Genomic DNA, 25,069 nt, shown 5'->3' on the forward strand with positions numbered 1-25,069 from the left:
GTCTCCCCTCTGCAACGTCGCCAAGATCCGCCCTTTCCTCTCCATCGAGACCGCTACCTTGCTGGTTCAATCTCTCATCCTATCCTGACTGGATGACCGCATCAGCCTCCTCTCTGATCTCCCATCCTCCAGTCTCTCCCCACTCCAGTCTATACTTCACTCTGCTGCCAGGATTATCTCTGTACAGAAACGCTCCGGGCATGTTACTCCCCTCCTCTAAAATCTCCAGTGGCTGCCTGTCAACCTACAAATCAAGTAAAAACTCCTCCCTCTCAGCTTTGAGGCTGTCCATCCCCTCGCCCCCTCCTACCTCACCTCCCTTCTCTCCTTCTCCAGCCCAGCCTGCACCCTCCGCTCCTCTGTCGCTAATCTCCTCGCCGTGCCTCGTTCTCACCCGTCCCAAGTCATCCCCCGGGCCTGGAATGCCCTCCCTCTGCCCATCTGCCAAGCTAGCTCTTCCTCCGTTCAAGGCCCTACTGAGAGCTCACCTCCTCCAGGAGGCCTTCCCAGACTGAGCCCCTTCCTTCCTCTCCCCCTCGTCCCCCTCTCCATCCCCCCATCTTACCTCCTTCCGTTCCCCACAGCACCTATATATATGTATATATGTTTGTACATATTTATTACTCTATTTATTTATTTATTTTACTTGTGCATATCTATTCTATTTATTTTATTTTGTTAGTATGTTTGGTTTTGTTCTCTGTCTCCCCGTTTTAGACTGTGAGCCCACTGTTGGGTAGGGACTGTCTCTATATGTTGCCAACTTGTACTTCCCAAGTGCTTAGTACAGTGCTCTGCACACAGTAAGCACTCAATAAATACGATTAATTGATTGATTACCCTCTTCCCCGCAGCACTTGTATATATTTGTACATATTTATTACTTATTTTACTTGTACATATTTACTACTCTATTTTATTAATGATGTGCATACAGCTATAATTCTATTTGTTCTGACGGTTCTGACACCTGTCTACTTGTTTTGTTGTCTGTCTCCCCCTTCTAGACTGTGAACTCGTTATTGGGTAGGGACCATCTCTATATGTTGCCGACTTGTACTTCCCAAGCGCTTACTACAGTGCTCTGCACACAGTAAGCACTCAATAAATATAACTGAATGACTGAATGAAAGAAAGAAAGAAAGAAAGAAAGAAAGAAAGAAAGAAAGAAAGAAAGAAAGAAAGAAAGAAAGAAAGAAAGAAAGAATGAATGAATGAATAACATTCACCGCCTTGAAAATAAGCCTTTCTCCAAACTTGGACTGTGGCCTTAAACAAACCACTTGTAACTTGAATTCCAGAGCAAAAGGACTGCTTCACATACCAAGCATTTTTAAGAGAATCAATGCCATAGACTGTGCCCAAAAAAACCTAATTTCAACACTTTAAAAGCTTGAATCCTACAAACCCAAACTAAATTCCCTGGCATACAGAGGCCTCAGCACAGCGTGCTTTTTCATTTAAGTGGAATGTTCAATTCCTTTACGTCAGGTTTTATTTTGCTAGTCCTCCATAAAAGTAGTGATTTTTTCCCCCTACCAAATGATTTTACAGCGGTCTTAAAGTTGTGGGTGCTTATGACATGTCTTTTCTAAGTGGACATTTTTCAGCGAAAACCGCTTGCTCTATCGTGACCTCATCTTAAAAAAAAAGGAATGTATTTTGAGAAAGTGATTTAAGAATGTCCTCTACAAAAACACCTTCCAAATATAGAAAATTTATGGTTAAAAAATGCAGAGTTTCACCTCCAGAGTTCCAAGTTCAATAACTATATCTGGATGCACGATGACAAGTGTGGAAAAGCGTGAACAAACTGGTTGGGAATGTTTCAACAAACTACGACCTATGCAGCCGAAGGCAGCATAGGTGGGGGCTGAGAATAGCCTGGCCTAGCCCAAAGGCCTTTATTATTAATAATAATAATAATAATAATAATAATGGCATTTATTAAGTGCTTACTATGTGCAGTGCACTGTTCTAAGCGCTGGGGAGGTTAAAAGGTGATCAGGTTGTCTAGCAGGGGGCTCACAGTCAATCCCCATTTTACAGATAATAATAATAACAATAATGGCATTTATTAAGCGCTTACTATGTGCAACGCACTGTTCTAAGCGCTGGGGAGGTTACAAGGTGATCAGGTTGTCTCGTGGGGGGCTCACAGTCAATCCCCATTTTACAGATAATAATAATAATAATAATGGCATTTATTAAGTGCTTACTATGTGCAACGCACTGTTCTAAGCGCTGGGGAGGTCACAAGGTGATCAGGTTGTCTCACGGGGGGCTCACAGTCTTAATCCCCATTTTACAGATAATAATAATAATAATAACAATAATAATAAAAATAATAGTAATAATAATAATGATGGCATTTATTAAGCACTTACTATGTGCAACGCACTGTTCTAAGTGCTGGGGAGGTTACAAGGTGATCAGGTTGTCCCGCGGGGGGCTCACAGTCTTAATCCCCATTTTCCAGATGAGGTCACTTATGCCCAGAGAAGTGAAGTGCCTTGCCCAAAGTCACACAGCTGACAATTGGCGGAGGCAGGATTTGAACCCATGACCTCTGACTCCAAAGCCTGGGCTCCTTCCACTGAGCCACAGGGGTGGCACCAAGTTGAGTCAGGTCGGGCGTGAACAAAGCTCTGCCAAGGCCCAGACCGGTTTTCAGACAGGATGAGGGAGGCAAACCCGAGCCAAGCCAGGAGAAGAGAGCTGGGCCTGGAGTCCGGATGGCAATAATGGAGATCATCATCGGCAGTGGCATTTACTGAGCACTCTTACTGTGTGCAGAGCGCTGTGCTAAGAGCTTGGGAGAGAGCCCGTCATTCCCCATAGCCTCGAGGGATAAGAGAAGTGATTTCCAGTCCCCCTCGTCACCTAGATTTCCAGACCTCTGCCGCAAAGCTCTCACTGAGCAAGAGTAGTAACGGCCTGTAAAAACTTGATTGCGGAAGGATAGAAGTCCAGAGTTGAACCAGGACTACGATAATTTATCTTCTAGCACTGAGATCAATATTTTTTTTTCCAGAGACTCCGACGAAAGTACGAAGGTGTCTTTGCTCCCTGGATGGGTGTGTGGGAGTAACAGCGGTGGTACTGATATATACAGAGAAGCAGCGTGGCTCAGTGGAAAGAGCCCGGGCTTTGGAGTCAGAGGTCGTGGGTTCAAATCCCGGCTACGCCAACTGTCAGCTGGGTGACTTTGGGCAAGTCACTTCACTTCTCTGGGCCTCAGTTACCTCATCTGGAAAATGGGGATTAAGACTGTGAGCCCCCCGCAGGACAACCTGATCACCTTGTAACCTCCCCAGCGCTTAGAACAGTGCTTTGCACATAGTAAGCGCTTAATAAATACCATTATTATTATTATCACATTTCTACAGTTTGAATAAACGCTACCATCAGCTAACATACGCACATATACGAGGGAAGTAGGGAAGCACCACGGCCTAGTGAAAAGAGCATTGGCCTTGGAGTTACAGGACCTGCGTTCTAATCCAGGCTCTACCGCTTACCTGCTGTGTGACTCTGGGCAAGTCACTTCACTTCTCTGTGCCTCAGTTCCCTCATTGGTAAAATGGGGATTCAACAACTGTTCTCCCTCCTAGACTGGGAGCCCCACGGGGAAGCTGATTATCTTGTATCTACCCCAGCATCTAGCACACTGTCTGGCACATAGTAAGCACCAAGTACCACCATTATTATTACCACCAAGTTCATGCTCACTTTGGAGGTTTTGAAAATTCAAGATGAGCACAGTACTAGGGGTTCCAAGGTGACAAACGACAGGGTGGGCAGCTTCGGCCTGGGGCTGCGGAAACCCCCACTGAGTACCCCGACAGTGGAAAATGTGACCGAGGCCTTGCCTGGGAAAAAAAGAAGGTGAAGTGCACGACATGTTGAAGCAGTGTGGCCTAGAGGAAAGAGCCTGGACTTGTGTTCTAAACCTGGCTCTGCCCCATACCTGACGGGGGGCCTTGGGTGTGTTCCTCTGTGCCTCAGTTTCCTCATCTGTAAAATGAGGGTGAAATACCTGTTCTTCCCCTCCCTTATACTGTGAGCCCCAAGTGGGGCAAAGACTGTGTCCAATCTATCTGCTATCGACTCCAGCCCGGTCCTTAACGCACAGCAGGTACTTTACAAACCCCACAATCATTACAATAAAACACATCAGTAGTCTCTATCTGTACTCCACTAGCTAAGGTCTGAGGTCAAGCTGTCAAATCGAACAGCCTCTTATATTTTCCTCAAACTCTGCTATGTCTACTAGACTGTCCAACCTGGGTAATTTTCCATTTTCCTGAAAAGGAGAAATGACAAGTTAGGGAGCAGAATACATGCAGACTCGGTCCTTTCCCACTAGCAAAGTCTTAAAGGGGCAAATAGTGCAGACGAAGCTTACTTTTCTGAGAATATCTTTCAGCTGCAGGTGATCAGGAAGCAATCTGCCAGAGTACACCAATCTCTGATCCTTTGTGGACTATGATAAGATGGGACAAAGAGAGGAATTTAGCTTTTTCCAGCTGTACCGTTTTAGTGCTGGGAATAACGTGTCTAGATGTAAAAAAAAACAAACAAACAAACAAAAAATTAAGATCATTTCATCCTAATGTGACTAAAAGGTGCATTTTAACACGTCCAAATACTTTCTGTAAGCTTATTGACGAATAGCACATAGCAAAAAGAATAACAGCTTGGGATAGAAAAATTCAAGGAAGTTAACCTGAATGTCAGCTCACATCTGCTACACATAATACAGAATTTTTTTCCTCGATCGTGCCGGAACCCATTTTCTTCACCCCACGAACCCGTACCCAAATTAACGTCTCCGAAAAGAACCGGGCAGCTAGCTGGCCGTCCTCAGTACGGGAAGAAAACTTTGGTGGGGCTGCCAAAAGTGAATTTCCCAACCAGAAAGGCTTTTGGTTAGTTGTGGAAAATACTGCTCCCTAAATTGGTACAATTTGGAAAGGTACACTCTTTATGGCTCACCCATTACATTTCCCTCCAGCGAATGTAATATCAGCACGGTACTATATTAGCAGAGCAAAGCACTACAATAATAATAATAATGGCATTAAAGCGCTTACTATGTGCGAACCACTGTTCTAAGCATTGGGGGGGATACAAGGTGAACAAGTTGTCCCACGGGGGGGCTCACAGTCTTAATCCCCATTTTCCAGATGAGGTAACTGAGGCACAGAGAAGTTAAGTGACTTGCCCAATGTCACACAGCAGACACGTGGTGGAGCTGGGATTAGAACCCATGACCTCTGATTCCCAAGCCCGGACTCTTTCCACTGAGCCACGCTGCTATCTACCCCGGCGCTTGGTACAGTGCTTGGCTCACTGTAAGCACTCAAATAGGATCACTATAGTATTTTATAATCTTTATATAACATTAGCATAGCGATATACTTATTATATAATGTAAAAAAGAATCAGCTCCGGTGCTATTCCAGCTCTTTCACCAATCTGAACTCCACCCTCTTTATGTACCTTCCACATTGTTTTCCATCTTTAAGGAGATCCCGGAGACACCAGTCACGGTATTTATAGTTTCCTTTCGGTGCCAGAAAAATTGCTCACCAGGGTCCTGTGAAAACACCCGCTGGCTTCGGGCAGGGCTGTCAATCGGGCATCCTGCGGGGCCAAGCCGGTTCACCCAAGGCCTCCACCCGATGCCACAGACAAGGACGAGCTCGGGCCGGCCTTCCTCTCTCCTCCCGGTTCATCCCCCGCCTCCAGATCCAAAGCACAACTCGACCTCTCCTCTGCCGATCGCACGGCTCCTAAACACTTAACCCAGAAGCTACCTGGCCGCCAGGATCAGCGGACACGGGCCACTGAGACCGTAACCGGCCAGCTTTGCTTCCGGCCACGCGGCTTCCCAGAGCAGACGGCGGCTATTGAGCCACAAGCCGTTTGGCTGGGCAAACCGGGAGATGTCAGAAACTTTAAACAAACCGATCGAAAGATTTATTAAAACAGGGCTATCCACATTAGAAGGGTTTTTCGGTGAGAAAAATGGGAAATGTACTGGAAATGAAGCAATACATTGAAAGAGATTTGCCCAAGATCAGACAGCTTGGGGTGGGGATAACTAGAACCCAGGTCTTCAGAGTTCCAAACTGATGCTTAGAGAAGCAGCGTGGCTCAGTGGGAAGAGCCCGGGCTTTGGAGTCAGAGGTCATGGGTTCAAATCCCGGCTCTGCCACTTGGCAGCTGGGTGACTTTGGGCAAGTCACTTCACTGCTCCTCAGTTACCTCACCAGGAAAATGGGGATGAAAACTGTAAGCCCCCCTTGGGACAACCTGATCGCCTTGTAACCTTCCCCAGCGCTTAGAACAGTGCTTTGCACATAGTAAGCGCTTAATCAATGCTATTAGTATTATTATTATTATTATGCTCTTCCCATTAGGCCAGGTTGCCAAATCACTAGAGAAAGTGCATTTAAAATCCTAAAACTTTAAATAAATGGTGATCATAAACAGTTTTTATTTAGCATCTGAGGGCAGAGTAATGTCCTCGGCACTTGGGGGACACAAGGGGTACGAAACCTGATTACCGCTCTCACAAAGTTTACGGGGAGGAAGATAAACACGAGATTCCCAAATGTACAATAGTTAGAGATGACGAAGGTATAAACCATAAAACCGAGCAAATAAAGAACTGACATGAAACAAACAAGTGTATAAACACCGAAGAAGCACCGTGGCCTTGTGGAGAGAGCACGGGCCTGGGAGCCAAAGGACTTGGTTCTAATCCTAAGAGCCCGGGCTTTGGAGTCGGGGGTCATGGGTTCGAATCCCAACTCCGTCAGCTGTCCGCTGTGTGACTTTGGGCAAGTCACTTCACTTCTCTGGGCCTCAGTGACCTCACCAGTGAAATGGGGGTTAAGACCGTGAGCTCCCCCACCGTGGGACCACCTGATCTCCTTGTAACCTCCCCAGCGCTTTGCACATAGTAAGCGCTTAATAAGTGCCATTATTATTATTATTATTAATCCCAGCTCTGCCACTTCTCTGTGGGATCTTGGGCAAGTCCCGCCTTCCCCGTGTCCCCATTTCCTCACCTGTAAAACGGTGAGTCAGTACTTGCTTTCCTCCTATTTAGACTGTGAGCCCCATGTGGGACAGGGACTGCGACTGACCTGATTCTCTTCCATCCACCCCGGTGCTCAGTGCAGTGTTTGGCACATAAACACTTAAATACTGCTTTTATTTTTACTGAGTAGCTGAGGAGATGACGTGATGAGCATGCTTTCCCAGAAGCTGTTGAAACTAAACAAACCTTAGGCCCTCACTTTCTGAAAGCAGAGGACCGAATGCAGGAGCCTACGTTCTCATGTTCCTCTGTTGTACTGTACTCGCCCAAGTGCTTAATACAGTGCCCTGCACACAGTAAGCACTCAAATACCATTCACTGATGGAGAAGTGTAAAAATGAAACTGGTCAAAAAAGAACCTTCCTCACTTCCAGTTCAGCTTTTCAGTAGGTGACTAAATAGTGTATCTTTTATTTTGTGGCCAGACAACTTACCCTAGGAAAAGACCAATTATAACACAAAAATCCTTTTCTTTCTTGAAAAATAGCAAGAGGAAACAGAAGGATTCCTTTGCCTTGAAGCATCTTAGCTCAAATTTCAATTCGGCTTCAAGGTAATTATGGGGTAACTAATACTGAATCCCTGATGCGACCCGCATTTTGGCAGGTCAAACCGTCGGTCATTCATGCTTTGCACGTAGTAAGCGCTTAATAAATACCATTATTATTCATTCATTCAATCGTATTTATTGAGCGCTTATTGTGTGCAGAGCACTGTACTAAGCGCTTGGGAAGTACAAGTTGGCGAGATATAGAGACGGTCCCTACCTAACAACAGGCTCACAGTCCAGAAATTAGAATCAGATTTTGATTTCTATCAAAATCAAATTTGATTTTGAGGTCACTCAAAAACAGAAATGTGGTGATGAATGGTAGCAGTAACCTTTGAACACTTTATATTTTTGAAATAGTGATTTGTGGGTTCCTCCTTAGCCAAATCTGAAATGGGGAGTCAGATTAGTAAATTGAGGGTAGACGCCTTTGTATCATGACCCAATTTGTGTAACAATGCTCTTGGGTGACACTGTTTTCTCAGAGTCTCTAAGCTATCAGTCATTCTTTCAAGTCGGGCCTCCCTAAGAGCAAACACCAAGGTTCTTCAGCAAGCATTGACTAATCTCCAGCAGAATGGTAAAGGGGAACAGAACAGCCCTTCCTTTATGCTTAAACTGCCCTGGGGTTCGGCTTGAGGGTGGATTCTCTAGGATTCAGATCCTGGTTCCTTTACTACAGGCCTCTCTACCGCAATTTTCTCTCGTGGCACAGAAGGGAGGCTAAAGCACGGCCCCAGAAAAGCAAAGTGGTCCCTGTTTGTTAGGTGTTCAGCAAACTCTGCTTTCTCCAACTGGGCCAAAAACCATACGGGTGCTTTCGTAGTTCCTGGATCGCTTTCTAGTTCAACAAAACTGAACCCAGAAAGACATACAGTCAACAAGAGTTGCAGGACCCGTAGAGTATTCCAGCCCCTAGCTTGTCCAAGGCAACTAGAGGACGTTAACTCAGAAAGGGAAAGAAAGCCGTGAGAAGCGCGTCCCTCATTTCTATTCCCATCGGGAAAACGGTCAGGGCCGGGGGAATGGTGTCCAGGGGATGGGTCCAAGCCGTTCTGGCTTTCCTCCTGCTGCTGCTTCTGAGGTTCCTGCTCTCTAGATCTTAAAGCAGTTTCCCAGCCAAAGGGGAAACAGTTTTCCACAGATATCACAGCTCCCCATCACCCCCGACCAATGCAGTTCTCGATGCCCAGAGTGGAGGAATCCCTGTTCCTCATCCCAGGGGAAAAAGTGGAAAACACGGGGCCGTGAGCCTCTTATGAGAAGCAGCGTGGCTCAGTGGAAAGAGCCTGAGCTTTGGAGTTCAAATCGCAGCTCTGCCAATTGTCAGCTGTGTGACTTTGGGCAAATCACTTCACTTCTCTGCGCCTCAGTTACCTCATCTGGAAAATGGGGATTAAGACTGTCAGCCCCCCATGGGACAACCTGATCGCCTCGTAACCTCCCCAGAGCTTAGAACAGTGCTTTGCACTAGGTAAGGGCTTAATAAATGCCATTATTATTATTATTTAAAACCAATAAAGAAAATAATAATAATCATAATAATAATACCAAGCACTGTACTAAACACTGGGGTGGAGACAAGAGAATCAGGCCCCACACCGGGCCCCCAGACTAAGGGGAAAGGAAGAACAGGCATTTTAATCTCCATTTTACGAATGACAAAACTGAGGGAATTTAAGTGACTTGCCCAGAGTCTCAGGGAAGGGAAGTGTAGAGCCGGGATCAGAATCCAGGTCAGGCCCTGGGCTCTTTCCACTCAGCCACGCTGCTTCCAGATTTCCATTCTGGGCTTTCCCCAGCCGAACGTTATTTCTGCAAGTGGATTAGTGGACTAGGATACTCTACTTCCCCTGTGCTAAATTCCTCCCCAACAGTGATTTAACCGATCATGTTCACGGTTACCTATTCTCGTACAGATCGATTTCAGACAGTGATTTAACCGATCATGTTCACGGCCACCTATTCTCGTACAGATCGATTTCAACCACTACATGTAGAAGCGTCTGGCAATAATGTACTGACAGTAAGTAGACCTGTCAGTGCTGTTGTTACAAAGTGAATAGAAGAAAAGCATTATAAAAAGCCAAGTTATTAACATAACTCCATTCTGATCTGCCGGAATGACAATAACTATCTAAGCTATCTGTAAAACAATCCTTATTCATTCAATCGTATTTATTGAGCGCTTACTGAGTACAGTGCTCTGCACAAAGAGCTTTATAAGAAAGCCAAATCTTGAATGAGCAAATCCTCCATTTTTCCAGTTACTTCTCTATTCCTTATTGTGTAAGAGTCCAGATTTTCATTGCTGTATTCTACTTTCCAAGCACTTAGTACAGTGCTCCGCACACAGTAAGCGCTCAATAAATGCAACCGAATCAATGGATGAATTCCAGATTCCAGGTAGAAAGGTTCCTGCCTTTATCTTACCATGGTATATTCATTCAATCGTACTTATTGAGTGATTACGGTGTGCAGAGCACTGTAATAAGCGCTTGGGTAGTACAAGTTGGCAACATATAGAGACGGTCCCTACCCAACAACGGGCTCAAAGTCTAGCTGATTCTTCTGGTTACCTAATTAACTATTTTGACTAAAATCAAAAGGAAGCTGGTTGGCCAACAGAAAGGCCGGAATGTGTATTTGGGAGTTTCTGTGCCTTCCCTAAAGGAGGACAAAGGGCCAGGGGGAGGAGATTGGTTATCCCAGGAGGGCTCTGGAGAGAAGCAATAATAATAATAATAATGATGGCATTTATTAAGCACTTACTATGTGCAAAGCACTGTTCTAAGCGCTGAAGAGGATACAAGGTGAGCAGGTTGTCCCACGGGGGATCACCGTCTTAATCCCCGTTTTCCAGATGAGGGAACTGAGGCACAGAGAAGTGACTTGCCCAAAGTCACACAGCTGACAATTGGAGGAGCCGGGATTTGAACCCATGACCTCTGTCTCCAAAGCCCATGCTCTTTTTACGCCGCTTCGCTAGACGTAGAACTTCCAGCGGTTGATGTCAAAACACCATGCCAACCTCGTTCACTTCAGGTTTATCCTTTCCTGCCTTAACTCAGCCCTCTCCTCTGCCAGACAAAACTATTTCTCCTCCCTTATTAACACCCATGCCCATCATCCCCGCCAGCTCTTCCGTACATTCAACTCCCTTCTCAGGCCCCTGGTTCCTCCCCCTTCTCTTTCCCTCACCCCCAACGATCTGGCCTCCTACTTCATTAACAAAATTAAATCCATCAGGTCCGACCTCCCCAAAGTCACTCCCCCACCTTCTCCAACCTCCCGGCTCTCAACACGCTCTGCTACTCTCCCATACTTCCCAGCAGCATCCTCAGAGGAGCTCTCCTCCCTCCTCTCAAATGCTACTCTGGCCACCTGTGATTCTGACCCCATTCCCTCTCATCTCATGAAATCTCTCGCTCCATCCCTTCTCCCCTCCTTAACTTCCATCTTCAACCACTCTCTCTCCACTGGTTCCTTCCCCTCTGCCTTCAAACATGCCCACGTCTCTCCCATCCTAAAAAAACCCTCTCTTGACCCCACCTCACCTTCTAGTTATCGCCCCATCTCCCTACCATTCCTTTCCAAACTCCTTGAACAGGTTGTCTAAACACGCTGCCTCGAATTCCTCAACACCAACTCTCTCCTCGACCCCCTCCAGTCTGGCTTCCGTCCCCTACATTCCACGGAAACTGCCCTCTCAAAGGTCACCAATGACCTCCTGCTTGCCAAATCCAACGGCTCATACTCTATCCAAATCCTCCTCGACCTCTCAGCTGCCTTCGACACTGTGGACCACCCCCTTCTCCTCAACTCCGTCCTCTCCTGGTTCTCCTCTTATCTCTCTGGTCGTTCATTCTCAGTCTCTTTTGCAGGCTCCTCCTCCTCCCCCTCCCATCCCCTTACTGTGGGGGTTCCCCAAGGTTCAGTGCTTGGTCCCCTTCTGTTCTCGATCTACACTCACTCCCTTGGTGACCTCATTCGCTCCCACGGCTTCAACTATCATGTCTACGCTGATGACAGCCAGATCTACACCTCTGCCCCGTCTCTCCCCCTCTCTCCAGGCTCGCATCTCCTCCTGCCTTCAGGACATCTCCGTCTGGATGTCTGCCCACCACCTAAAACTCAAGATGTCCAAGACTGAACTCCTTATCTTCCCTCCCAAACCCTGCCCTCTCTCTGACTTTCCCATCTCTGTTGACGGCACTACCATCCTTCCCGTCTCACAAGCCCGCAACCTTGGTGTCATCCTCGACTCCGCTCTCTCGTTCACCCCTCACATCCAAGCCGTCACCAAAACCTGCCGGTCTCAGCTCCGCAACATTGCCAAGATCCACCCATTCCTCTCCATCCAAACCGCTACCCTGCTCGTTCAAGCTCTCATCCTATCCCGTCTGGACTACTGCATCAGCCTTCTCTCTGATCTCCCATCCTCGTGTCTCTCCCCACTTCAATCCATACTTCATGCTGCTGCCCAGATTATCTTTGTCCAGAAACGCTCTGGGCAAATTACTCCCCTCCTCAAAAATCTCCAGTGGCAACCAATCAATCTGCGCATCAGGCAGAAATTCCTCACCCTCGGCTTCAAGTCTCTCCATCACCTCGCCCCCTCCTACCTCACCTCCCTTCTCTCCTTCTCCAGCCCAGCCCGCACCCTCCGCTCCTCTGCCGCTAATCTCCTCACCGTGCCTTGTTCTCGCCTGTCCCGCCGTCGACCCCCGGCCCACGTCATCCCCCAGGCCTGGAATGCCCTCCCTCTGCCCATCCGCCAAGCTAGCTCTCTTTCTCCCTTCAAGGCCCTCCTGAGAGCTCACCTCCTCCAGGAGGCCTTCCCAGACTGAGCCCCTTCCTTCCTCTCCCCCTCGTCCCTCTTCATCCCCCCATCTTACCTCCTTCCCTTCCCCACAGCACCTGTATATATGTATATATGTTTGTACATATTTATTACTCTATTTATTTATTTATTTTACTTGTACATATCTATTCTATTTATTTTATTTTGTTAGTATGTTTGGTTTTGTTCTCTGTCTCCCCCTTTTAGACTGTGAGGCCACTGTTGGGTAGGGACTGTCTCTATATGTTGCCAACTTGTACTTCCCAAGTGCTTAGTACAGTGCTCTGCACACAGTGAGCGCTCAATAAATACGATTGATTGATTGATGTCCACCACTTCTACGCAAAGGGAAGAATAAAACCCACGGGCTCTGTATTAGCCTGGAGCCTACAGGCAGGTCACCGGGCTTCCCGAGAAACCCGCCTCTCCTGGACCAGGAAAGGGAAGGCCAAAGGAAAAGAGCAAATGTAAGAGTCAGAAATGATGCAGTGGAGAGCCACCAATGGTTCGCCCATCATCATGGTAGCTAACCAAACACAAAAACTCGAGAGACCAGAAATAGCTTCCAATTACTCAGAAGGTGAGAATGGGGAGGAGAAAGAGTATAATTACGCACATTTAATAGTGCTTAAGTGGAGAACTTCAACACTGGTCACCGTGGCTCAGTGGAAAGAGCCCGGGCTTTGGAGTCGGAGGTCATGAGTTCAAATCCCTGCTCCGCCAATTGGGCAAGTCACTTAACTTCTCTGGGCCTCGGTTACTTCATCTGTAAGATGGGGATGAAGACTGTGAGCCCCCTGTGGGACAACCTGATCACCTTGTAACGTCCCCAGTGCTTAGAACAGCGCTTTACACATGGTGAGCGCTTAATAAACGCCATTATTATTATACACTTCTAGCCGAGACACCTCAGTGTTAAGCTTCTGGAGAACAAAGACATCCACCAGGAGCAATCCAACTTGTACTTCCCAAGCGCTTAGTCCACTGCTCTGCACACAGTAAGCGCTCAATAAACACGATTGAATGAATGTTGAAACAGGCAACTCCAAACTCCAATAAATGGGCATACTACCTTCCAGGAAGCCGTCAAGAGCCAAGACGGGTTTGATGCAAACGACAGGGATAAAAAGTCTACTTGCAGCACCGTAGCACCTCATTATTATTATTATTATGGTGTTTGTTATGGGCTTATTAGATGTCAAGCACCTTTCGAGCCCTAGCTTAGATACAAGTTAATCAGGTCGGACAGTCCCCGTCCCACAAGGCTGACTAAACGCCTACCCGTGAGAGGCAAATTGAGTTTAGAGATGTGGGATGTGTTAAGAAATGTGTGATGGGTGGTGGTGTGCTCTGCACACAGTAAGTGCTCAATAAATACGATTGAATGAATGGTGGGAGGCATTGGTGGTAGGCATAGGAGCTTCAAGGCTCTGCGGCCCACCAAACCCAAGACACGTAGTTAGAGAAATCACCCGGCCCCGGGCACGCCGAAGAGCCGACTCCAGCCTCTTCCCAGACAAGGACGAAATCCCCAAGGAATGGCAACACCGTTTCAACCTCCTCCGCACGCTCTATCCTACTGAAGAGGAGGCCCCTCCGAACGGACGTGCCGGCCGATTCTCGAGGAAGTCGCCAGAGTGGTCAGAGCTGCAAGAAGCAGGACAGCAGCTGGACCCGGGGAATTACTGAGCTCTTCCAACTCGGCTGTGCCAACCTGCTATAACCATTACACAGGCGTCGCCATTAAGTCTGTCGTTATCAGGACATCTGGATGTTGGACTTGCTTAGGAAATTTGGCTGCCCTGAAAAGATATGGAGGCTATTTCATAACAACGGGGTTTGGCCTGGGCAGAAGGGCCCCGTCTGAACCATCCCCGACCACCAAGACAGTAAAACAAAGATGCGTGGGTGGCCTGTTCCTGTTCAATTTGTTCCACGCAGCCATGCCGGGGCATGCAGCGAGACTTTGATGCAAGTTCCAGATTATGCTTCCACTTCTCTGGGAAACTCTTCCCACTCAACGGAATCCGAGCAACACTTAAAGTCCTTTGGTTTATTATTTTTTTAATGGTATGTTAAGCGAGCGTGGCTCGGTGGAAAGAGCCCGGGCTTTGGAGTCCGAGGTCACGGGTTCAAATCCCAGCTCTGCCGATTGTCAGCTGTGTGACTTTGGGCAGGTCACTTCACTTCTCTGGGCCTCAGTTCCCTCATCTGTAAAATGGGGATGAAGACTGTGTGCCCCCCGGGGACAACCCGATCACCTTGTAACTTCCCCAGCGCTTAGAAGAGTGCTTTGCACATAATAAGCGCTTAATAAATGCCATCATTATCATTATTATTATTATTATTATTAAGCATCAGGTTATGCTTCCACTTCCCTGGGAAACTCTTCCAACTCAACAGAATCCGAACAACACTTACAGTCCTTTCATTTACTTATTTTTTGAATGGTATTTGTTAAGCGCTTACTATGTGCTGGGCACTGTACTAAGCGCTGGAGTAGACACAAGCGTAATCAGGTTGGGCCCGATCTGTGTCTCAAGCGGGGCTCACCGTCTTAAGACCCATTTTACGGGTTCATTCATTCATTCAATCGTATTTATTGAGCACTTACTGTGTGCAGAGCACTGTACTAAGCGCTTGGGAAGTATGAGTTGGCAACATATAGAGACGGTCCCTACAAGTTGGCAACATACAGAGATGGTCCCTACCCAACAGCGGGCTCACAGTCTAGAAGGGGGAGACAGACAACAAAGCAAAACATACTAACACAGGCCCAGAGAGGTTAAGTGATTTGCCCACGGTCACACGGCAGAAAAGTGGTGGAGCCACAATTAGAACCCAGGTCCTTCTAACTTCCGGCCCACTGCTCTATTCACTCAGGCACGCTGCTTCTCAAGTCCTTGAGGCAATCATTCAAGAACTGCTTACAGGCAGATGACCGCCCCGCAGAGGGACGCACCCGAGAAAACAGGCTTCACAGATCCAACCAGCTATTATATGGGCTGTAGGTAAATTTAAAAAAAAAACCCACAGAAGTGACGTGTCAGCCTGCATCACAGAAGTCATATAATAATAATAATAATAATGGCATTTATGAAGCACTTACTATGTGCAAAGCACTGTTCTAAGCACTGGGGAGGCTACAAAGTGATCAGGTTGTCCCACGGAGGGGGCGCTCACCATCAATCCCCATTTTACAGATGAGGGAACCGAGGCCCAGAGATGTTAAGTGCTTAGAACAGTGCTCGGCACATAGTAAGCGCTTAACAAATGCCATCATTATTAAGTGACTTGCCCAAAATCACACAGCTGACAACTGGGGGAGCCGGGATTTGAACTCATGTCCACTGACACTGACCCATTCACAACTCTATATCGGTCACAAAGGGCTGTCACGATCCATCAGTGCTATTTATTGAGCACGCTTGCTGTCACAATCAATCAGCACTTACTGGGCACTGAGCACTCGGGAAAGTACAATACAACAGGGTTAGCAGACATGATCCTTGCACACAAGGAGGTTGCAATCTACAAGGGAGACAAGCGTTAAATAAGTTACTTACACTGACCAACATTGCAATGATAGGCAAGGAAGTATAAAATAGAATCAAAAACATCAACACATCCTTCAGGAGACTGTCAAACAGGGTGTGGTGACACCGTGGCGTCGGACTAAACTTCTCTACGATTTTCTTTCGACTTATCAGGTGGTCGCAGCCAGATGATTTGACAAAACAGAGGACAAATCTGCATGTACTAATAGTGTACATATTTATTGACCACCCACTTGTACTAAGAGCTTGAGATATACCAGAGAAGTGACACGTTCCCAGCCCACAAGGAACTTACATTCTAACAGAGCCAGACAAACGTATTTACAAAGAGTAGCCAAAATAAATAACGACCTACAATTGAATATATATTTAAAAGCACTAAATAAACAGAATAAGCATATTTCAAAGCACCAACCCCAGGTAGAAATAAGTTCATAAGGGCTAGAGATGACCGATGGATTGATCAGACTTTCAAGGCAGAAGAGGCACCTTGCTTTCCTTTCACGCAAAATGAGCTTCACGGGTTCATGGCCAAGTGCCCAGAACACATTCCTGGGAGCCAGAAGGATCTGGGTTCTAATCCCAGATCCACCACCTGTCTGCTCTGTGACCCTGGGCAAGTCACTTCACTTCTCCGTGCCTCAGTTCCCTCATCTAGCAAATGGGGATTGAGACTGTGAGCCCCATGTGTGTCTAACCCGATTTGCTTGTATTATCCCAGTGCTTAGCACAGTTCCTGGCACACAGTAAGAGCTTAACCAATATCACTATTATTACTACTATTATTATTATTATCTCAATTGAACTTGGAGAGAAATTACTGGCGTAAAGCCCCCTCTCTATCCCAAAGCTCTGAGGCAAGGACTTCACCAGAAGTCTACATTTCACTCCTTTGCTTCTGAGGTCTGACACTGTGTGGCTTGCAAGTTAGAACAATGAACACATTTCTGGATGCTTATGATAAGCAACAAAATGCCTCTCTGTTAGAAACTTACTCTTTCTTACATTCCCCGCCAAAATAATCTTCTGATTTTCTTTGGGCTCATCTAATAGCATTCTTGGACTCATGACGCTCAAATCCTGGGGTACAGGAATTACTGGATGACATTCTGATTACTGAATTTTCTAATAGTCACCGCTTTGGAATAACTACAACAGTCGTAATGGTATCGACTGCAGAGAATCCATACGTTCTTTACAGATTCTGTGGAAAAAATCTCTTCTGTAGTAGAAAAAAAAAACACTGTTCTTTGCTTCAAAAATGCATACAGAAAGGGAGTCATTTTACCTGTGTGATGTTGACCCCTGGTAATTACAACATCATTCGACTCAGAGAGGGGAGGCGGATCCATATTTCTCATCGAGATCTTGTGTTTCAGTAACAATTTGGTTAGGCGGTAAAGCGGCAGCGTTTAGCGCAGCACACAGTATCACTAAAATGAAGGTCATCGCCACCCTCAACTGTACTGTAAATAGGAGATATTACTTTTTAAGGGCCACGATACCACGTTTTACTTTGGCCGGACATAGTTTGCACTGAATTAAATCAGGGCACAGCCGCAGGCTAGCCCTGGCCACTTCTGACATGAGGCCTTTAAACAGTGATGATTGGAGTGACGGCTACCCGTGCCTTTAGAAAGGGCTGATATCTTGAGTTTCGAATGGAAAAGCTGTGACTATCTGACAGGTTTGCATTCAGAATTTGCAGTCAATATCTTCTGCGCAAGGTGGCCCCAGAAGGGGTTTCTTCAGAGAAGTGTCACCAGCCTTGGAAATCTACATGGCAACCACTAAAGAGGACAGAGAGCTGCTTACCCCCTAAAGAAGGGTATTTCTAGGCCCCAGAATAAAAACAACAGAAACAAAAAAACCTGCCCAAACCACACACCCGCTCAAAATAATATCGGAAGGAGTGCCGATGATGTCAAAAGCCTGCTGGTCAGAACGGAGGATAGACATTTTCCACCCCTGCTAATCTCGCTAGACATTTACACTTTTGTTCCATATCCCCCAATATAACGCTATTAAAGTTCAATTCGCCCACGGAATTAGAACGCTTAGAGCTCGGCCTGGGAGTCGGGAGGTCATGGGTTCTAATCCGGGCTCTGCCACTTGGGCAAGTCACTTCATTTCTCTGGGCCTCAGTTGCCTCATCTGTTAAAGGGGGGTAATAATAATAATGATGGCATTTATTAAGCGCTTACTATGTGCAAAGCACTGTTCTGGAGCCTGGGAGCCCTATGTGGGACAGGGACTGTGTCCAACCTGTTTACTTTGTATCTTCCCTGGCGCTTACAGCAGCGCTTGGCACATAGTAAGTGTGCTCTGCACATAGTAAGCGCTCAATAAATACGATTGATTGATTGATTGATAGTAAGCGCTTAATATTGTAATTATTTTTATTCTAATGGTTACCGTCGCCCTGGCAGTAGACTGGGTTTGAAATCCACCCGGGGTTGTACTCAGGAAAGAAAAAACCCCCACCAAGCTGCTGGCAAGAAGGGTCATTCGTTCACTCATTCATTGAGAAGCAGCGTGGCTCGGTGGAAAGAGCACGGGCTTGGGGGTCCGAGGACGTGAGTTCTAATCCCGGCTCCGCCGCTTATATTAATGATGGCTTTTGTTGAGCGCTTACTATGTGCCAAGCACTGTTCTAAGCACTGGGGGGATACAAGGTCATCAGGTTGTCCCACATGAAGCTCACGGTCTTAATCCCCATTTTACAGATGAGGTAGCCGCCTCCACTTATCAGCTGTGCGACCGTGGGCGAGTCACTTAACTCCTCTAGGCCTCAGTGACCTCATCTGTAAAATGGGGATTAAAACTGTGAGCCCCACGTGGGACAGCCTGAGGACCCTGTATCTACCCCAGCGCTTAGAACGCTGCTTGGCACGTAGTAAGCGCTTCACAAATACCAATCACTACTACTATCATTCACTCAACTGTATTTATTGAGAAGCAGCATGGCTCAGTGGAAAGAGCCCGGGCTTTGGAGTCGGAGGTCATGGGTTTAAATCCCGGCTCTGCCTATTATCAGCTGTGTGACTTTGGGCAAGCCACTTGACTTCTCTGGGCCTCGGTTACCTCATCTGTAAAGTGGGGATGGAAGACTGGAAGCCCCCCATGGGACAACCTGATCACCTTGTATCCCCCCCCCCGGGGGTGCTTAGAACGGTGCTTTGCGCACAGTAAGCGCTCAATAAATGCTATCATTATTATTACTATATTGTAACCTCCCCATCACTTAGAACAGTGTTTTGCACATAGTAAGCGCTTAATAAATGCTATCATTATTATTGTAACCTCCCCAGCGCTTAGAACGGTGCTTTGCGTACAGTAAGCGCTTAACAAATGCTATCATTATTATTATTATATTGTAACCTCCCCATCACTTAGAACAATGCTTTGCACATAGTAAGTGCTTAATAAACGCTATCATTATTATTATAATATTGTAACCTCGCCATCACTTAGAACAGTGCTTTACACATAGTAAGTGCTTAACAAATGCTATCATTATTATTATTATTGTAACCTCCCCATCGCTTGGAACAATGCTTTGCACACAGTAAGCGCTTAACAAATGCTATCATTATTATTATTATATTGTAACCTCCCCATCACTTAGAGCAGTGCTTACAGTAAACGCTTAATAAATGCTATCATCATTATTATTATATCGTAACCTCCCCATCACTTAGAACGGTGCTTTGCACACAGTAAGCGCTTAACAAATGCTATCATTATTATTATTATTGTAACCTCCCCAGCGCTTAGAACAGTGCTTTGCACACACTAAGCGCTTAACAAATGCTATCACTATCATTATTATATTGTAACCTCCCCATCACTTGGAACAGTGCTTTGCACATAGTTAGCGCTTAACAAATGCTATCATTATTTACTATTACTGGAACCTCCCCAACTCTTCGAACGGTGCTTTGCACACAGTAAGCGCTTAATAAATTCTATCATTATTATTACTGTAACCTCCCCAGCGCTTAGAACGGTGCTTTGCACACAGTAAGCGCTTAACAAATGCTATCATGATTATTATTATATTGTAACCTCCCCATCACTTAGAACGGTGTTTTGCACATAGTAAGCGCTTAATAAATGCTATCATTATTATTACTGTAACCTCCCCAGCGCTTAGAACGGTGATTTGCACACAGTAAGCGCTTAACAAATGCTATCATTATTATTATTACGTTGTAACCTCCCCATCACTTAGAACGGTGCTTTGCACATAGTAAGCGCTTCATAAAAGCTATCCTTATTATTATCGTAACCCCCCCGGCGCTTAGAACGGCGCTCGGCACAACGGAAGCGCTTACTAAATGCCATCCTCGTCAGTATTACTGAGCGCTTCCGGGGCGCCGAGCACTGTACTAGACGGCCGGAGGGGCCCGAAGGCTGAACCGCCGGACCCGCGGGATCCGGGGAGGCACCGGGCGCGCGGAGCCCTGTGCTAAGCGCTCCGTCGCCCCACGGCGGGGGCGGGGCGCTGAGGCGAGGAGGGCGTCGACGACTCACGGGCCTGCTCGGGTAGACGTCGGCCAGGTGGGCCTTGAGGCGGCCCACGGTCCAGTGGAGGCCGCAGCGGACGGGCTGGTCCTTGTACTTCTGGTTGGGCGCCTTGATGACGAGGGTGACGGCGGCCTCCATGCCGGCGGCCGGGCCGCAGCCGCGATGGCCGCCGCCGCCGCCGGCCTCCGTCTCCGCCTCGTCAGCGGCCCGGCCCCGCCCCGCCCCCTCCCTCCCCCCCCCGGCAGGCTCGCGAGACGGCCGGAAGCGGCGCGAGACCGCGGGGGTGGGGGAGGTGAGCCAGGGGACGCCGAGGCGCATGCGCCCCCCGCAACCAGCGCCGACTCGCCGTCTTTCTCCCCTCGCCCAGCCCAGTGTGACAGGAAAATGAGGGGCGGTGGGGCGTCATCGGCCACGCCCACGCGCGCCATAGGCCCCGACGCGCATGCGCACTGCTGCCCGCCGCCCGGCCCCACCGGCCCGAAGCGCATGCGCTCCACTCCCCGCCGTCCGGCCCCTCAGAGCTGACGCGCATGCGCTCCACTCTCCGCCGTCCAGCCCCACGGAACTGATGCGCCTTGCTGCCCGCCGCCCTGCCCCGCCCAACAGGCCCAGCGCGCATGCGCACTGCTGCCCGCCGTCCTGCCCCTCCCCAGCAGGCCCAGTGCGCATGCGCCCTGCTGCCGTCCTGTCTCACAGGCCCAACGCGCATGCGCTCTGCTGCCCACCGCCCTGCCCCTCCCCCCAGGCCCGGCGCGCATGCACACTGCTGCCCGCCGTCCTGGCCCCCACCCCCGGCCGGCGCGCATGCGCCCTGCTGCCTGCCGTCCTGCCCCACCCAGGCCCACCACGCATGCTTCCTGCTGCCCGCCGTCCTGCCCCCCCAAAACAGGTCCGGCGCGCATGCGCCCTGCTGCCTGCCGTCCTGCCCCCCCCCCGGCCCAGCGCGCATGCTCCCTGCTGCCCGCCGTCCTGCCCCCCCACCCCCTCCAAACAGGCCCGGCGCGCATGCACACTGCTGCCCGCAGTCCTGCCACCACAGGCCCGACGCGCATGCGCCCTACTGCCCGCCGTCCTGCCACGCCCCCCTGCCCGGTGCGCATGCGCCTTGCTGCCCGCCGGCCTGGCCCACCGCCCGGTGCGCATGCGCCCTGCTGCCTACCGTCCTGCGCGCGTGCGCACTGCTGCCCGTCGGCTCCCCCCCCCAAAACAGGCCCGGCGCGCATGCGCCCTGGTGCCCGCCGGCCTGCCAGGCGCCGTCTCCTCAGACGGTTTGGGCCCGGTGAGCCGTGGGCCCCGGGGGCAGGGCGCCCCGTTCCCGCCCGTCCCTCGCCGGTCAATCCGCCCCGACCGGCTGCAGAGAGATAAAATTCCCACATTGGGTTTGGGGGAGTGAAAAGGAGCGTTTTCCAGGCCCGTGCCCCGCCAGAAGTAGCGTCCTCCCAGGGAGGAGCTGGCTCCCACCCCCGACCCCTCATTCCCTCAGACGTGCCCTCGGGTGGGCACAGTGTATCATCATCCTCATCATCAGGAGGATGGTATTTATTAAGCGCTTACTATGTGCCAAACGTTGTTCTAAGCGCTGGGGAGGTTACATGGTGAGCAGGTGGTTCCCCAGTGGCTCCCAGTCTTCATCCCCATTTTACAGATGAGGGAACCGAGGCCCAGAGAAGTCAATTCAAACGTACTTATGAACCCAGAGCTCATGGGTTCAAATCCCGGCTCTGCCGATTGTCAGCTGTGTGACTTTGGGCAGGTCACTTCACTTCTCTGGGCCTCAGTTCCCTCATCTGGAAAATGGGGATGAAGACTGTGAGCCCCCCGGGGGACAACCTGACCCCCTTGTAACCTCCCCAGCGCTTAGAACAGCGCTTTGCACATAGTAAGCGCTTAATAAATGCCATTGTTATTATTATCATTATTATTATTGAGCACTTACTGTGTGCAGAGCATTGTACTATACTGTGCTGTACTGTACTGTGTGCAGAGCACTGTACTTACTGCACACAGTAAGTGCTCAATACCCACTGTTGGGTAGGGACCGTCTCTATATGTTGCCAACTTGTACTTCCCAAGCACTTAGTACAGTGCTCTGCACACAGTAAGCGCTTAATAAATGCCATTATTATTATTATTATTGAGCGCTTACTGTGTGCAGAGCACTGTACTATACTGTGCTGTGCTGTACTGTGTGCGGAGCACTGTACTTACTGCACACAGTAAGTGCTCAATACCCACTGTTGGGTAGGGACTGTCTCTAGATGTTGCCAACTTGTACTTCCCAAGCGCTTAGTACAGTGCTCTGCACACAGAAAGCGCTCAATAAATACGATTGATGATGATGATGATTGATTGTACTAAGCGCTTGGGAAGTACAAGTGGGCAACATCTAGAGGCAGTCCCTACCCAACAATGGGCTCCCAGTCTAGAAGGGGGAGACAGACAACAAAACAAAACATGGAGACAGGTGTCAAAACCGTCAGAACAAATAGAATTAAAACTATATATGTTGCATCTTCTATACTCTATAACCCACCTTACTTGTAAGTGTCTTTCTACCCCACTACATGGTAAGGCCCTTGAGGACACGGATTCATTCATTCAATCGTATTTATTGAGCGCTTACTGTGTGCGGAGCACTGTACTAAGCGCTTAGGAAGTACAAGTTGGCAACATATAGAGACGGTCCCTACCCAACAACGGGCTCACAGTCTAGGAGAAGGGGCAGGCTCAGCTGGCCCCTTCCTGATTGGGGTGGCCATCCGTCCATCCGGTCCGATTTTCCACGTACGGCTACGGGACCTGATACTTGGGGGTCCAATATCTTAATTTTCAAAATCCAACCTTCCTGCCGCCAAGTTCCGAGGCTCGGAGAGAGCACCATAGTTCACGTGGACCTGGGAAGGTAACACACTGGCTCTGGGATAACGAGGGGGGAATCAGAAGTCTCCACACAGAAGGGTTTGGGCAGAATTGGCATCCTCCAGCAAAATGGTGCTTATCATCATCAATCGTATTTATTGAGCGCTTACTGTGTGCAGAGCATCAGAGCCGGGAAGCCAAGTTTGAGGAAAGGGGAGATGTGTGCGAGTATTGCTTCAAGAATTTTCAGGAGAAACATGGGCTTGGGAGTCCGAGGACCAGAATTCAAATCCTAGTTCCTCCACTTGCCCTCTGTGTGACCCTGGGCAAGTCACTTAGCTTCTCTGTGCCTCAGTTTCCTCAGCTGTAAAATGGGGGTTCAATATCTGTTCTTCCTCCTCCTTAGACTGTGAGCCCCATGTGGGACAGGGGCCGTGCCTACCCTGATTGATTTGTGTCCATCCCACGCTTAGAACGGTGTTTGACACGGAGTAAGCAATTAATGATAATAATAGTATCATAATAATAATTATGGTGTTTGTTAAGGGCTTATACTCGGTGCCAAACACTGGGAAAGGTATAAGGGCCGTCTCTATATGTTGCCAACTTGCACTTCCCAAGCGCTTGGTACAGTGCTCCACACACAGTAAGCGCTCAATAAATACGATTGAATGAATGAATGAATTTAGCCGATGAAATAACATCTGAGGCCCAGAGAAGTAAAGCGACTTGCCCAAGGTCACACAGCAGACAAGTGGCAGAGCCGGGATTAGAACTCCAGTCCTTCTGGCCCCCAGGCCCGTGCTCTATCCACCATGCCACACTGCCTAAGTACTAAGAAGCAGCATGGCTCAGTGGAAATCAATCAGTCGTATTTATTGAGCGCTTACTGTGTGCAGAGCACTGTACTAAGCGCTTGGGAAGTACACGGCAACATATAGAGACAGTCCCTACCCAACAGTGGGCTCACAGTCTAGAAAGGGCTTAGAAGCCCGGAAAGAGCCCGGGCTTTGGGGTCAGAGATCGTGGGTTCAAATCCCGGCTCCGCCAACTGTCAGCTGTGTGACTTTGGGCAAGTCACTTGACTTCCCTGGGCCTCAGTTCCCTCATCTGTCAAATGGAATTTAAGACTGTGGGACAACCTCATCATCCTGTATCCCCCCAGTGCTTAGAACAGTGCTTTGCACATAGTAAGTGCTTAACAAATACCATCATTACTATTATTATTATTACTCATTATGAGGACTGTGCTAAGCATTGATGTAGCTAGCCCTAACCCACATGGGGCTCCTACTCCGAAGAGTAGAGCGAGCTGGCATTTTATCCCCATTATATAGATGAGGAAACTGAGATATAAAGATATTAAGTTACCTGCAGTCCCGGGAGGCGCATGGCAGAGCGGGAAATAGAACGCCTCTCTCCTGATTCCCAGTCCTGTGCCCTTTCCACTAAGCCACTTTGCTTCATCAATCAATCAATTAATTCATCAGTATTTATTGAGCACTTACTGCACACTCAGCATTATTCTAGGCGCTGTCTACAGCAGAGCTGGTAGATGTTCATTCAGTCGTGGTCATTCATTCAATCATATTTATTGAGCGCTTACTGTGTGCAGA

General features: G+C 48.4%; 1 protein-coding gene across 1 annotated transcript in view; it reads right to left on the reverse strand.

Moving 5' to 3' along the window:
- The window catches only part of HERPUD2 (HERPUD family member 2), a 52,959-nt gene extending 31,877 nt beyond the window's left edge, over positions 1–21,082 (reverse strand). Inside the window, exons 1-3 of the mRNA XM_038761995.1 lie at positions 20,927–21,082; positions 20,601–20,840; positions 4,409–4,486 (exon numbers count right to left, since the gene is read on the reverse strand). Coding sequence (XP_038617923.1) covers positions 4,409–4,486; positions 20,601–20,840; positions 20,927–21,082 — 474 coding nt within the window. The remainder of the gene's footprint in view (positions 1–4,408; positions 4,487–20,600; positions 20,841–20,926) is intronic.
- Positions 21,083–25,069: the final 3,987 nt, after the last annotated feature.

Source organism: Tachyglossus aculeatus, chromosome 2, assembly GCF_015852505.1.
Source record: "Tachyglossus aculeatus isolate mTacAcu1 chromosome 2, mTacAcu1.pri, whole genome shotgun sequence".
NCBI classification, from domain to species: domain Eukaryota; kingdom Metazoa; phylum Chordata; class Mammalia; order Monotremata; family Tachyglossidae; genus Tachyglossus; species Tachyglossus aculeatus.